The sequence below is a fragment of the Gavia stellata genome, chromosome 6 (genome assembly GCF_030936135.1).
Source record: "Gavia stellata isolate bGavSte3 chromosome 6, bGavSte3.hap2, whole genome shotgun sequence".
Taxonomy (NCBI): Eukaryota; Metazoa; Chordata; class Aves; order Gaviiformes; family Gaviidae; genus Gavia; species Gavia stellata.
In genome coordinates, this window is record NC_082599.1 from 35,223,542 (window position 1) to 35,237,741 (window position 14,200).

The window sequence follows — 14,200 nt, forward strand, 5'->3', positions numbered from 1 at the left end:
GCTTTGATATTTGGGAATTGTTCAAGTGAAATGTTTCTTCAAATCATTCTGCTAGTATTGCTGAGGTATTTTTCTGTCTGGTTTTATTTTACTTTGTTGGGTGTTTTTTTAGCAAGGATCAAAAATTACCTACTTCTAAATTGCAGGCTCAAGGAACACAGACATTTCTTTGACTTACATAAGCAGCAGTGTACAATGTAAGATTCATAATATGTAGATTCCAAGCTTTCCCTATCATTTATGCTTTTATGTATGGAAAATGCCTAGCCTTGAACCATTTAATAATTTCTTATAATAATGTTTTTTAGCACAACTTTTTCATTTAAAAAAAAAAACAACCTACAAAATTTATGTCAACCTTTTGAGTTTCCCCTAGGAAGAAACCCTTTCTGTTCTAAAATGAAGTGTATTGAAGACCATCAATATTCAGAGGTTTCTTTACCAGCAATACATTTTATAGCATTTCTAGAATTTTTGACTTTCGCATCTGTCCCCTATGTTGTAGCCTAGCCTAGGTTTCCATTAAGACCTCTCTTACTGCATTCTCAAGTGCTGTAGCTTTTTATTTTAATAATCTGCTTCTTGCTAAAATCACTGCAGAAACACAGAGACTGGACAAAAGAAGTACTCTGTCTCAAATATTTATATTGGAAAACTCTTTTGGAAAGTATTTAAGTTGAATGAGGTCTCTGTTCAATCCCCACGTATTATGGAAGCATAGTCCAGGGTAAGAGTTTAAAATGGAGTATAAATTTGCAGGTCAGGGGGTGTTTCTCAAAAAATGTTTGTATTGTTGTTCTGAAATTCTGTTAGTTGTTAATTTTTAAGCTGTTTCAAGTTCATTGCATCATTTTGTGTCACTTGTATATATTTTAAAGGAAAGTCTTGAGACAAATTGCAGGAAGAACCCAATCTGAAAGCTGGCTGACTTTTTGGTGGTATCAAATTTTGGAATATTTTTAAAACAACTAGAAAGAAGCATTAAAAGAAGCATGCTCTCCGAAGACCTAGACATGTTCAGATTTTTAAAAAATGTAATTGAAGTAATGAGGTATTGGTTTACTTCCATAGCTCAATTTACTAACTTAAACTACTCCTGATAGGTAAGATGTGTGTCTGCTGAGTGATGCATATGCATCTTTCAGGAACTACTTGAAACATTTTTGAGTTTGTCCATCAAGAAATATATAAAACACTATCCTCTTTCTAACTCCTTTTAGTCAGTTCTGCTTCAGTCTTACAAATACACATACTCTGCTTACAGTTTAAAAAAACATAAAATTACACAGGTAGGTGGAACAAAGCCAAGAAAGTGAAAGCCACACCAAGTGAATTAATGTTTTCTAGGCACATATCTTACTTTTATCCTGTTGTAATTTTTACTTAGGCATGCCAGATTTTCATCACCTTCTTTTGTCAGTTCCTAACAGAAAACTACCATAACTGAATATGGAAGAAGTGTTTATTTAAAGGAAAAAAGGTGGCTAGAGCATAAACAGGATTCTAGTCGGTGTACCTTTTTCCCCTTAAGTCTTGGGTTTTTATTGATGGCTGTCATTAAAGCTTACTGCTGCTTTCAGTTATTTCTAAAGGTGTTTAATACAAGCTGGCAAAGGGAACAGAAGTCAAAATAATCGAAGGAGGCAAGAATTACTTGAGAGTGGGATGGGAGGGATGATAAAATGTCTAATTAGCAGAAAAAGGGTGATTTAAAAGAGTACATTACAAAACAGGAGACTAAAGAACAGGGACAAACCTGAGTGGGATCTAGAATAATAGAGGAGTAGAAAAAGTAGTAGTTCCCATTTTGAGCTAGGAGATGGAGAATAGGCAGGTTTGTCCCTTTGCAAATACGCATTTTTTTAATGCTTTTGACTTTTGAAACAACACTGACCATGCAAACGGTGCAGGCAGCTTCTTTCTATATTGATGAGCAGCAGAAGTCACTGAGTACTCAGTAGACTCACTACTAAAAGTTCTTGAAAGGTGGACATCCGTGTTCATGTTTATTTTTCTAAACTGCTGGATTTGCAGGCACAGTGGATTACGTTAAAAGTAGAGTCCCCTGGGAGCTGTGCACAAACACAGTAAATGTCAGTCATCCTGGATCTGTTACCATCTATTTACATTAAGACAGGCAATCAATTTTTACAGGCTGTCATAAGCCAGAAAGATTTTTCCACTTACATAGAAAAAAATTCAATTTCCTTCAGCTTTTTTTCCCTCCTCTTTTATAGCAGTGTGAAACTACATAGAAATCAAGTCGGTAACCTTGATGGAATAAAAATACTCTGGTTTAAATGGTAGGAGCTTAAGCCATCAAATAGCAATACATTTAAGCTCCTGTTCTTAAATGTGGGCAGAACTGAATTCACTATCTTCCAACATCAACTTACTGAAAAAGTTCAAATTACGTAATTCAGATGTATTATGGTCAATATGGCTTTTGCATTAAACACAATCCACACTTCTACATTAACATTTATAAATTTCACTTCTAACTAAATGCATAAAGCCTCTTCTGAAACTAACACTGAAACCTTTCAGTAGCCTTCTCTTTTTACGCTTCCAGCTTTCAAAACGAGTTTGCCATTGTGGATCACATAGAAACCACTCTGATTGCTATTTATGATTGCTATTTAGCCATTAATAATGAGTGATTGCACCTTTGTTCTTCCTTTAGTTATGACTGTTCAATAGGCGCTATCTTCTGTTTGTTTTAGCACAGTGGTCTGTTACCACACTGTTAGAATAAAATCTCTTAGTCTTTTAAGAGCTGTAGTCTATATTAGGTTGTTATCTAATTAATTGGCAGTAGCCGACTGATCACCCAGTAGCATGCACGTGAAGAGAGCTGGAGAGCATGGAGATTGTAACAAACCAATATGTAAAGAGGCATTGCCTGCAAAAACACTAAATTTAATCCTGCCTCTATTCTATCTCTTCCATTCTTTCAAGTTCTGCATGTGGCCTGCAGAAAAAAATTCATTATCCTTGGTCTTGAGAAGGTGTCTATCAAACACACAGGAACAAATGCAGTGAAAAAAGTTAGCTGAGACAAATGTTTATTGCAACCAAGCCCTGCCACAGTTGAACAGCAATGATGTATCGAGGAAAATCAAAAGTGAAATTTATTGGGGAAAATGATAACTGATTTCAAATGTGTCACAGGATCAGAGAAGGCATTTTGCGGGACTACCTTTCTGTCATATTGAAGAAATGCAAATTCATATATCACAATAATGTGTATGAATCCCTTCATTTAAATGACTTCACAGAATGTCCCATGTAATCTCTCAGGTGAACTAGCTAGCCAAAGCTTTCCACAAAGATTCTATGAACAGGAGTTTATCATAAGAATTAGAAAATGACTTTTTGAAGGTGCCAACCCTTTTCAGTTCAGAGAACAAAAGCTTCCATTCAACTACTTAATTGAGATCTTAGGGATCAATATCTATTTCATGTACTTCTAGTAAACTCTCACCTTATGTCCCTCAAGATTTAAGATTATGGTTTCAAATTACTGTTGAATTTATCTGTTAATAATCTGTTAATTGTCCTTCTGACTGGCCAACTAAGAGATTCAAATATTCATTCTACATATCTCGTTGAATGTGTCTATTCATTGTGCTACAGCTGCAACAGCTAACTGCAAAATTTACATTGAAGCATTCAACCAAACTCTTGCTGAGTTGCACTGCTAGAAGACCTTCTGCTTTGCTGAATATTTGAGATAAGATTTAAAGAAACAAAAAGATTATTAGAAAAGAATAAGGCAAATAAAACTTGAGGACAATTTATGTCAGTCACCAAGGTTACAGAAGTCGTCAGTAAGATACTTAGGATCAATCTTTAGGATTTTTAGCCCTCATTTAATGGTAGAATTATTTTATTTTCTTTAAAGAATATTGCACTTGGTTTCTTCCCAAGGACATGGGGAAATTATTTGCCTTCAACAGATGGATGGATGGATGGATAGATAGATAGATAGATAGATAGATGAGACTTTTTCACCTGTGCACATTTAAGTTTGTAGACTGTTCTGGATGTGACCCAAGAAGCAGGTTTGTTTGTCTGTGGGGAAGCCTTGAAAAACCACTGCACTTATACCAGGACAGCTATTTTCTCTGCCACTCTGTGATTCCAGGAAAGAGAAGTAGATGAAACCTCGCAGTGAAGAGCTGTATTGCACAGATCGATGGCTCCAAAGAGCAAGAGAAATTGAAAGAAAAGAGTTGTCTTGCTGTTTCCTTAAGAGAAGTGGAAAGTGCTCTAAAAGTTGGTTACGTGCTAAATGTTGACCAAATGAAGCATGAAAAGCAAACGGATGGCACTGGCGGGAGACCCAAACTCCAAGCCCCAGCAACAGTGTGAACTCCAGCTGGCCCCTACAGAGGGGGAAGTAATCCCCTTTTCTAAGGATATAAGGACAAAGGTGCTCCCAGAAAAGAAACTAGCGGAAGAAATGTAACGTCCCCGGTGCTGCAGAAGAATGAGAGCAAAATTAATCAAGGAGAACTACGGTTTCTTGCACAAAGTGAGAAGGCAAGCCAGCTCCAAAGGTCTGTTGGGCAGCAGCCTGGCACATGGTGGATTGCTGTCGCTAGGCATCACCTCACTTTACATGCGGCAGAGCGAGGCTCTGCGCAGTTAGAGCTTTGCCCACCTACAGATACTGGTTTCTAGGGTATGTTGGTAGTAGAGCTGAACTCAGAGTCAACATTTTGTTTTTCCTAGATGCAATCTATCTTTTTTTTTGCAAAGATCTTCATGATCACAGAGGTCTTCTAGATGGCCATGCCAAGAGCACACACATATTTTATAAGGGTGTTGTTGCATTAGTCACATGGGGAAAACAACTTTTTCTGAAATGAGCAGCCATCTACAGCGGTGCTCTACAGTTTGGCTGACCAGCAGGTTGGCTGACCACTCTTACAAGACAGAGGAACGAGCAGCCTTTAAGTGCCAAATTGAAGAAACCTCAGAGAGGAATCACTGTCACACACCAAATTAAACTGGCTTTCTTTGCAGCTGATATAATGGGTGTTTTTCTCAAACATCTACAGATTTTTTGCTTTCACTGGGTTGAAAACATATATTCTGCAAATACCTGTGTTTTGTTTGTGCTTAATCAGATACAATTAGCCAGCCCTACCAGCTACGAAGCTGGGAAGGCAAACACTAGTGACCTGTTTCTTGTTCCTTCTGCAAAAAGCAAACTATGAAGAAATTTAACACTGCCATGGGAAATATTTATTATGCAGCAAGTGTAACTTCAGAAAGCAGCTGTCCTTACACCGCTGCGTAAGAGGCACTTACTTTTCACACGACCTGAAGTTTAACTAAGAGCTGCCCAAATAAAGTCACCATAGCCACGACGCTTCGTTCCGAACCCCTGGCCCTGTGCGGGAGGGGGTCCGGCAGGACATGTCCCAGGGGACTCGGTGGCTCTGGCCCTGAGTAGGAAGCGGATATTTATGCTCGCTTTTATTTCTAACAGCTTCCATGCCGGTGGCATCCCCAGGGCATGCTGGGGAGCAAGTATGGGCAGACAGCAAGCAGTTAATTTACAGCAGTTTTGTAACCCTTTGCGAGGGGGGTGCTGAGATAGGGACCCGTATTTCGTACATTCCCGGCGGCGGAGAGGGGGGTGATGAACAGGCATTGCTCTAGAAGGACTCGATGCTGTCAGTGATCACGAATTCCTTCAAACCCGGCCGCGCCGCCTGTGCCCTCCTGCCCCGCCTCCCTCCCGTGGGGGCCCCACCGCCCGCCCTCGGGGCTGCTCAGCCGACGCAGGGAGCGGAGCGCAGCGGCGCGGCCCCCGAGCTCCGTGCTCGCCGACTCCGAGCTCCGCGCCCGCCCTCGGTGGCGCGGGTGGTGGCAGCGGACGGGGGGCCGGGGACCGCCATCCCCAGGGAGACGGGAGGCGGTAAGTACGGGGCGGGGGAGACGGGGCGGCCAGGGGTGTGTGCGCCGGCGGGGAATAAGTGGCCGCGGCGGCGGCAGCGGAGCAGCCGCCGGTGCCCTCACCGCGGCTCCGCGAGGCGGTCCCGGGCGCGGGCAGCGGAGGCCCCCGGCCGCGGCGGAGCCCTCCCGGCGCCGCCGTCCCGCGGGGGGCAGCGCCCGGGCAGCGCTGGCGGCCGCCGCGGGTGCCTCCGGCCGGCCCGCGGGGGAGCGCGGCGGGCTCGAGGTGGGCTTTTTCCAGGGAATTTAGGAGGTTTTGGTTGTTCGGCCGCCCAGTGTGAAGAGTGGGAGAGAGCAGGGGTTTTGTTTCTTTTTTTCAATTCCGAGTGTTGCTGTGGAAGTCTGAAGAGCATAGCGACCAGCAGCGAAGGCGGTGAGAATGTCGTCTCTCGATGAAATTCAGTTTCAGCCGGAAAGAAAAAAGTTGCTCTTCTTCTTTGGGGAGGATGGGGGATAGGCAAAACCTCAAGCTGATTCCAAATTCTTGTATTTGACCAGCAGGCTCAAAAATTAACTGTTCGTGTAACTCTTCTTTGCGTCACCGTGAGGCTGCTCTTGTATCCCCTCTCAAATAAGCAGAATATATTTTAAGAATAGTTTAACTTTGCGATGGAAACCAAGGGGTAGAAATGCTGGTGCTTTACAGTGGCAATCTTCCCCCCATCCTCTCCTTCCTTCTTCTCCCTTGACTGTATGTGATTTTGAAGGTCTTCTGTGCCATTTACTTTGACGAAGATCATTGATTTCTCCTCTGCTGTACTGGCTCTCTGGCATCTGTGCTGAGAACTAGAAATATGAGAACTGTGTAAAGCTCGGTCCCAGCTAAAATGCTTTGTGGGAAATGAGTTGTTTTCATGAATGTATTGTCAGACTGGAAAATCTGGGAAAACTTTAGTTGTGCATATCATAGCTCCCTTTCGCGCTCCCCCCCCGCCCCCGATGAAGTTCTGCTTGTGCTATGGCCAGGACTCTTGCTGTTTCTTACCTCTAGTTGCTGATCTATGCCAGGAGCATGCTGACCTTCTCTGCTGAGGAGCTGCTTCAGTCCCTCTTAGCCCTCTGCCTGATGGCATTCAGTGGGCTATGGCCTTACCATAAGGGTCACTTAATGCTATATGTGCTTGTTGGTGTGACGGGGTGAACTGACCTCTTGTCGGCGTGGTCCCAGGCTACAACCAGTTCAGCCTGTACTCGGTTATGGCTTTTAACTTTTTCAGGTAGCTTAAAAGCATTTTGCTTCAAAGAAAATTCAGATTCTGTATTACTGAGCAAGCAGTGAAATTCACAGTAACTTGCACAGCTGCCAAGTCATGAAATACAGAGCTCCAGCAAACAAGATTTTGAAGAGTTAGTTTATTTTTGGACATGAATATGTAACTCACAGTGAGATTATGCTGTCGGAAATATTCTTTTGGTTCCCACTAACTTAAGAAGGAGTCACGTGTACAGAGTTGAACAGCATTAGGTCTGTGGCAGTCTCATCTCATGTCCTAAAATGCAACCTCACTGATGTCTGGAAGTGTGACCCTGATTCTGTATCTGTTAGCTATAAAGCAAGCTCTCTGGAAGCTGAGAATATATGGCTTTTTGGCAGAGGGGAGGGAATATAGATGACTAAATGCAATTATGTATATTGAAATATGGTACCGATGAAAGGTGGTGTGGAGTATCCAGGGATAGTTTTCAAAAGGTGGTTTGCACGGTCATATTTCCAAGCCCAAAGGCTTGGAAAAGGTCAATGCACATCCATAGGGAAGCTGGAAAAGCAGATTTGGGAAGAAGACTAAGGCATATATGTATGTTCATGTAGTATAGGTGTTCTGGAAAACATTTTTTTGGGTCTGCAACTTCCCCATTTTTGTACCTTGCTTTCTCCACTCAGTCCCAACAAAATATGCTGAGATTTTGACTTCTATGATGCATCAGTTGTTGGAGAGCTCTGATGGGCAGCGGAGTCTCTCCTCATCTTCTTTATTCTGTCTAAACAGTAGCATGACAGTTATGTTGTCCAACTGATAACCTGCATCTTACTTGCTTCAGGTACCACGTGAGGCAATGCAGAAAGCTGTCAGTGCTATGAGGAAGACCACAGAATGCCTTGGAATGGAGAACAACAGAAACAACCTTCAGTTTGGGAAGCTGTCTCAAACACCACTCGAGCATATGGTAGCATTCATAGAAGAGTTATTTATAGACAAATACTTGTAATAAAGCAGCAAAAACAAGGATGAGATTTTAACTGGCACCAGAGACAACTGATGCAAAATAACTCTCATGAAAGGAAAAAAGCGACTATCTAAAAAAAGTAGCTACTCCACTCTCTATAGACTCATCAGAGATGGCTTGTTGCTGGAGGCTTAGTTCTGTGTAGCATGTCGCTCTTCCTTTCTTTTTGTTGCTTTTTGTATGATGGATGTGACTGCTGTCATCTGAATTGTTTACAGCATGAAATATGTATTCTTTCCTGTGCTCAGGTCTCTAGAGCCATCCTCGATGCAGTGATAGGTGTTGTACTTCTTGTCCAGTGCCTGGCATTGTGAAAGATGAGGGATGCGTCGCTCCCTGTGTGGGCAGTGATGACTAACCGCCTCTCCTCGGGAGCAATGACACAGTGAAGCTACCACACCAGCGGTTAGGCACACAGGGAATCATCACCTCAAATCAGCTCTTTGATGGCTATATGATGTAAACACAGCTTATTGAGTCACATGATCAAAGGCTGTTACAGATCATAAAGGAGGAAAGCTCGTAAGAAGGTAATAAGGTCCAGCAGTTTCCCCAAAATTGTGCTGCTTTTGAAATGTAAGTCACAAGAGATTTGTATACAAGGTTTCAAAACTTGTCTTATAAGAGTTATTAGGATTAAGCTATAAAAACAAGTACTTACATGAGATTTTCTTAAAGAATAAGGCATAAGTAATTTCTTTTACTGTACATGTAAAGTGGCATAGAAACGTCTTGCTTTATTAACAACACGGTATAGCAGACACTCAGGGCTGGATACAAAATGTTTGATGTGTGGGGTTTTTTTTTGTCTTGTAAAAGTTCTGGGAATAACATGAAATATTTCATTTTGAAGTGTAGCTGAGTTTACATGAGTATCCTAAAGAAAAAGTACAGAGAGACTGTAATCCAGATCAGGCGCCTACCTTCGCAATAAAGCTCTGCCTTAAAACGATGGTGGATCTACGCTTGGTACAAAAAGGCAACATCATGGATATAAAAGTGTTGTACTGTTCTTTGCAGGTCCGGAGTCACACCTGTGGTCCTGACCTTGCTTATCTGGGACTCTTTCCCAAAATTTTGAGATGCGTTGGCTCAGCAAAATATCTTGTTTTTAAATGGAAATACTCTAGTTCTGAGGAAATTTTTGTAATTACAGGTCCAGGATCAAATTTTGGATCGAGAAAGAGACCAAGATAGTGGTTCATGTCCGTAGTTGGGATTCAGGAAACACAAGTTTAAGACCAGGACAGCCAAACAGGTTTCACAGAACAGTTTTAGTTGTTACTCCTGCATTTCTATTAAAAGATGATGTTTCAGGAAGGGAATAAATGTATGCCATTTATGCCACAGTATTACAGATACTGTGTATCAGTAGTGCTGGCAATGACAAAAAGAATAGTTTTCATCTTCCTGTCTTTTGGTACTTTGTTAGCAGCATTCAGATTTCAGGCTGGTCATTATCTTGGCGGTTTGATCTTGAGAGACAGCAGTTATGAACAGGGGCAGGGATAGAACCGCAACTCTCCTGCTGGGAAGGAAATCTCGTCCTGATTGAAGCCCATGACAAAACTCCCATCAGCTTCAAAGGGGAGGGATTTCAAGCACAGCAACCTGAACACATCTGAAATCCACTGTTGGGCAGTTTGGAAAGGTCAAGGTTTTTTCAAAGGTTAGTGAGGAAGAGAAAAAGACTTGAGAGCGAATCATGACTGGCATAAAGAAAAGAGAAGAGGAAGTTGACAGCTATGTTCGCAGTTCGTTGCTGAATCTGTGTTTATTAAGGAAGCTGATTTTTGTGAAACCTGATGTAGGCATTTAGCTGGCTTAGGTATTTCTGCTTGAAATGAGAATGGGATTATTTCTCCTTTGGTTTGGTGTTATGGAAATAAATATCTAAGATTTGGTTGTCACAAATGGTATCTGTAGCACTGTTGCAGCTCTTTACTTAACTCGCGTATTCTGCAGAGAGAAGCCAAAATTTCCCAGCAGTAGCACCTGCTAAGTTTTTTAACTTAAATATCTCATAACTTCCAGTCTCCATGTGTTGCTTATTTGTGGTATTAAAAAAATAGTCTTCAGCGAAAAGTGCTTAAAAATTTATTTTAAAATTAAAATATTTTCAAACCTTTTGCAAAGGAGAGACTAAATGAGAAATGAAAGTTTAGAGATTTTGATATGAAGTTAGTGCTTGCTCAGGATATACACAAGGAGTTTCATTTATAGCCTTGATATTTAAATCTAGTCTCTAAACACCAGTGACATCTCATACCCTGACTTCAGCGTTCAACAACAGAAAAATAACCCCCCAAAATGTCAGTTTTGCTCTTCTTTTCCATACTGGAGCAATCCCAAACCCTATCAGATTTATGAATTTCGGGAAGTTTAAGGGGTTTATTATGTTAAGGGACCATAACTTCCTTCATAAAGCCACAAATGAACTCATTAAATTACTGTCTGCCTTACGAGTCTCTAAGGAGCATACAAGCAGTGTAAGGGATGCTGTCTTCATGGATGAGATGGGAACTGGCCCGAGTGACAGATCTCAGGAAGGCTTTCAGGAGGAGAGGAGAGGCTGCTGTGGGAGCAGGGCTCCGCTGCTCTGAAGCAGCTGGCAGCGCTCAGGTGCGGGCTTGAATGGAGGAGTGTGAGCTTCAAAGTGCTGAAGAAACTGTTACTCTATCAGGGTCTAATAAATTAGGTCTTGGGAGAGGGATGATGGTTAAAACATAAACAGAAGCACTGTGCTGGTGATCCTAGATTCTCTAGCTCGTATTTTTGCCCACTTGCTTACAAATCGCAGGTGAGTAATAATTGCAAAGCAACAGGTACGTTGAGGCTGCTCTTGTGCTATTCATGTCTTCACTGTCAAACCAAGCAAAACTGAACCGTAAAAGTGAACCTCGAGTTTGTAACTACTTGTGCAAGAGCAGACTTGCCATCACTATTTTCTGTATTGCTTCCCTTTCTGTTACTTTTCAGTTTCTTGTTTGTAAACCACTCCGGCACAGAGAGGAGTAAATGGGACACGGTATGGATGTAGCAGCACATCTTTAGCTGCACTAGGCCCTAAAACTGAGTTCATAGCAGGGGTCCATCTCTCTGAATTCTGTAACCCAAAAGTTACTAATTGAATTCGATGTTTGGCAATGAAATACTTTGAGCCTTATGAGGGCCTGATGTGACTGAAGTCCATACGCTGATGAAGACATGGACATTCCTCCAATATGTTCACTTGGGATGTTGGTGTGAAGTTTTAATTAATCTGTCTATGGCTTGGACCTGATTCAGCAAAGTACTCTGATATGAGCATGTGCTTAATTTTAAGTGTCATGACAAATAGTAACACACTTCATGTTCCTAAATGCTGTCCTGAGCAGAACTGTACTGTACTGACTGGTCTAAGAAAAAATGTGGGGAGAAGTTAGGAAATGTTTATGTAGTGAAAGAAGATGAAGGATTTAACATAAATGCGTGAACTGGAACAAAATTCATAATCAGCGTTATGCATTTGCATCACAGAAAAAAATATCTTTCCAAAGGATATCACAGGTGCCTATTTCTAGGAAATAATTTTAAAAATGAGCTTATAGCCAGCAAGTAAACTGGCTTTAAATGGTGTGTATTAATGGCTATTAAACCATGGAAAGGAGTGGTTGTGCTACTAATAGGATTTGTTTCTCGTGTTAGGAAAATACTGGGTATGGGGGTTGTAGAACTATGCCTGCTCCCCTCTCCCCCGACTCCCAGTCTGTTTCTATTTTCTGAGGGAAGGAGGAGAGAGATAATAGAAGTGGTGTAAACTTCTGCATTTCTGAAGCTGCTCAGTATTCATTTTCAGCTGACTGAGAAGTAATACTGTCCCAAAACATAATTTCCATCTACAGTACAGTTTGACTGAGATTCAAGTACCTATTTATGTTGATAGAAAAAGAAAATACAAAGCTCTGATTTTGATTCAAATAGTCATGAGTTTGAGAAGTGTGGCTTGGGTTAGCTTGTTCTTCTCAGATTTAAAGAGTGTTTGCAGTATGTCACCAATAGCCAAGTTACTGTTATTGCTGATATGTAATGTTACTTCTGCTGCTTCGCCTCCAGGTGTTAGTGCCTGTTCTAAGCAATAAGGAAAACCATACATCCTGGCCAGGTTGCGTTTCCCAAGATATGGAACATCATGTGGAAATCATGAAAAATAAAACACAAACTACGAACAGACTGATGTCAGGAAGAACTCATCTTCCCATTCCGACGGCTGCAGCAAAGACTGACTTGCATCAAATATATGCTGAAAAGAAGTAAGGAAAGACTATTGTGTGACCTATGCAACACAGGAGGGAAAAAGGAGAAAAAAAAAAGAAAGGGGTGAGGGGCAAAAAAAGCATGCTGCTTTTGCTGATTTTTAGTCTCAGATGTAAACTGGTAGTAAATTGCATTAACAAGAAAGTAATTAAATGCTTAGTGTTCCAAACATAATATTTTTATTACTCCATTTTTTCTAAGCATTAAAATGTGTTTTAAAGTATTTTCTGTACAATTAATATATTTTAAATACTGTAATTGCTCTGTCATACGAAAACATGAATTTTCAGGAATTTGTATTTTGGGTTTATTAATTTCACAGGCAAGACGTAAGCTGTCTGTAGATTCACCAGAATTTGGAATCACATGAAGCTGTGCTTCCAGAGTACAAAAGAAGGTTATTCTGTTGAATTATCTTTTAAGTGTGTTTCCAATAGATTCCACTTCTCTGTTGCCTTGAGCATTTAATGTGAACTGAACTCTTATCATAAAAGGTGTCTTATTGTTTTCGATGAGATTAGTACTAATCTCAAAGGATGGCCTCAAAAAGGAATGTGGCACTAATCGTTGGCATGTGCATCTACTACCTGTAGAAACAGCAACAGTAAGAGCTATGTTCCAGAGAACTCACAGTTCAATTAAACCAAAGGCTTGATTTCAGTTTAGGACTGACTGTGTACAGAGATGATTGATAATCAGTTGTTGGATAATCCTGTCAATAATAAATGATTTTGAAGGCCCTGGTCAGGGTCAGCTCCTTGCCGTATGTCACGGCAATGAAGCAGGTGTACCAGGTGGAATAGTGTAAGTAAGTATGGAGGTAAAACTGAGGCAGAACAGATGAATTGACTTAAATGAAAGGACTGAAAGGGGGAAAAAAAAGAGTGTGAAAGGGAGAATGTTAATGTTCCATTAATATTTTATTAAAATGCTTTGCTGCGTATTATTAGTTCCTCTTTTTGTAAACACTAGCAAAGTGTAATAAAAATATATTAAATAAAACCTATTTAATATTTATGATAACTATCAGCATTCATTCAAACGCCAAATTGCCAGCCATGTAACTTACTTTCAGAAAATAAAACAGTAAAATGCAGATTTGTCACATATGGAATAACTGCAAGGAACTGTTTAAAGGATCTGCTGCCAATAATTTCTGAGAGGGTGTTTGGCCATGGTTTTGATTAGTAAATACATCTGGAAGTGTGATCTGAGCCTTTTTAGCTCTGTCTTCAGGGTTTCTTATGATTTTCGTCTTATCAGAACTAAATTCCAAGTTTCAGTGTTGTTCATCCTTAAATGTGGGGGGAGAAGAGCTCTGTACTATCACAGTACAGTACTTGCTTTGAAGTTCAGGGGCTTTTTTTGTATTTTGCAGACAAGATCCTAATTCTGGGGCAGTACTACATGCCATCGAATCAATGGTTATTAGGTGGTCACATCAGTTTCGTGACACTGTGAATAGGGATTCTTCTGAACCTCTTCTGCATGGCCTTCATCCAGACCCCCAAACGGAGCTGAACTTCTGGAAAGCAAGACAATCTTTTATATATAAATAAGCAAGCAAGTGATTTCGGGTATTATTGTAAACATCAAGGAGACCTTTTTTTTGATTTGCCTTTCTCCATGCACTCTGAAAAAATGAGACACCACAATGATTTTTTTGTTTTATTTTTGCAAATAGCTTATAGTGGTTTCTCAAAGTAATCAG

The 14,200-nt window shown here is 40.8% G+C and overlaps 1 protein-coding gene across 1 annotated transcript in view; it reads left to right on the forward strand.

Moving 5' to 3' along the window:
- Positions 1-9,898: 9,898 nt before the first annotated feature.
- DNAH11 (dynein axonemal heavy chain 11) overlaps positions 9,899-14,200 on the forward strand; it is a 162,531-nt gene continuing 158,229 nt past the window's right edge. The window contains 3 exon segments of the mRNA XM_059818829.1: positions 9,899-10,000; positions 12,289-12,485; positions 13,868-14,048. Coding sequence (XP_059674812.1) covers positions 9,899-10,000; positions 12,289-12,485; positions 13,868-14,048 — 480 coding nt within the window.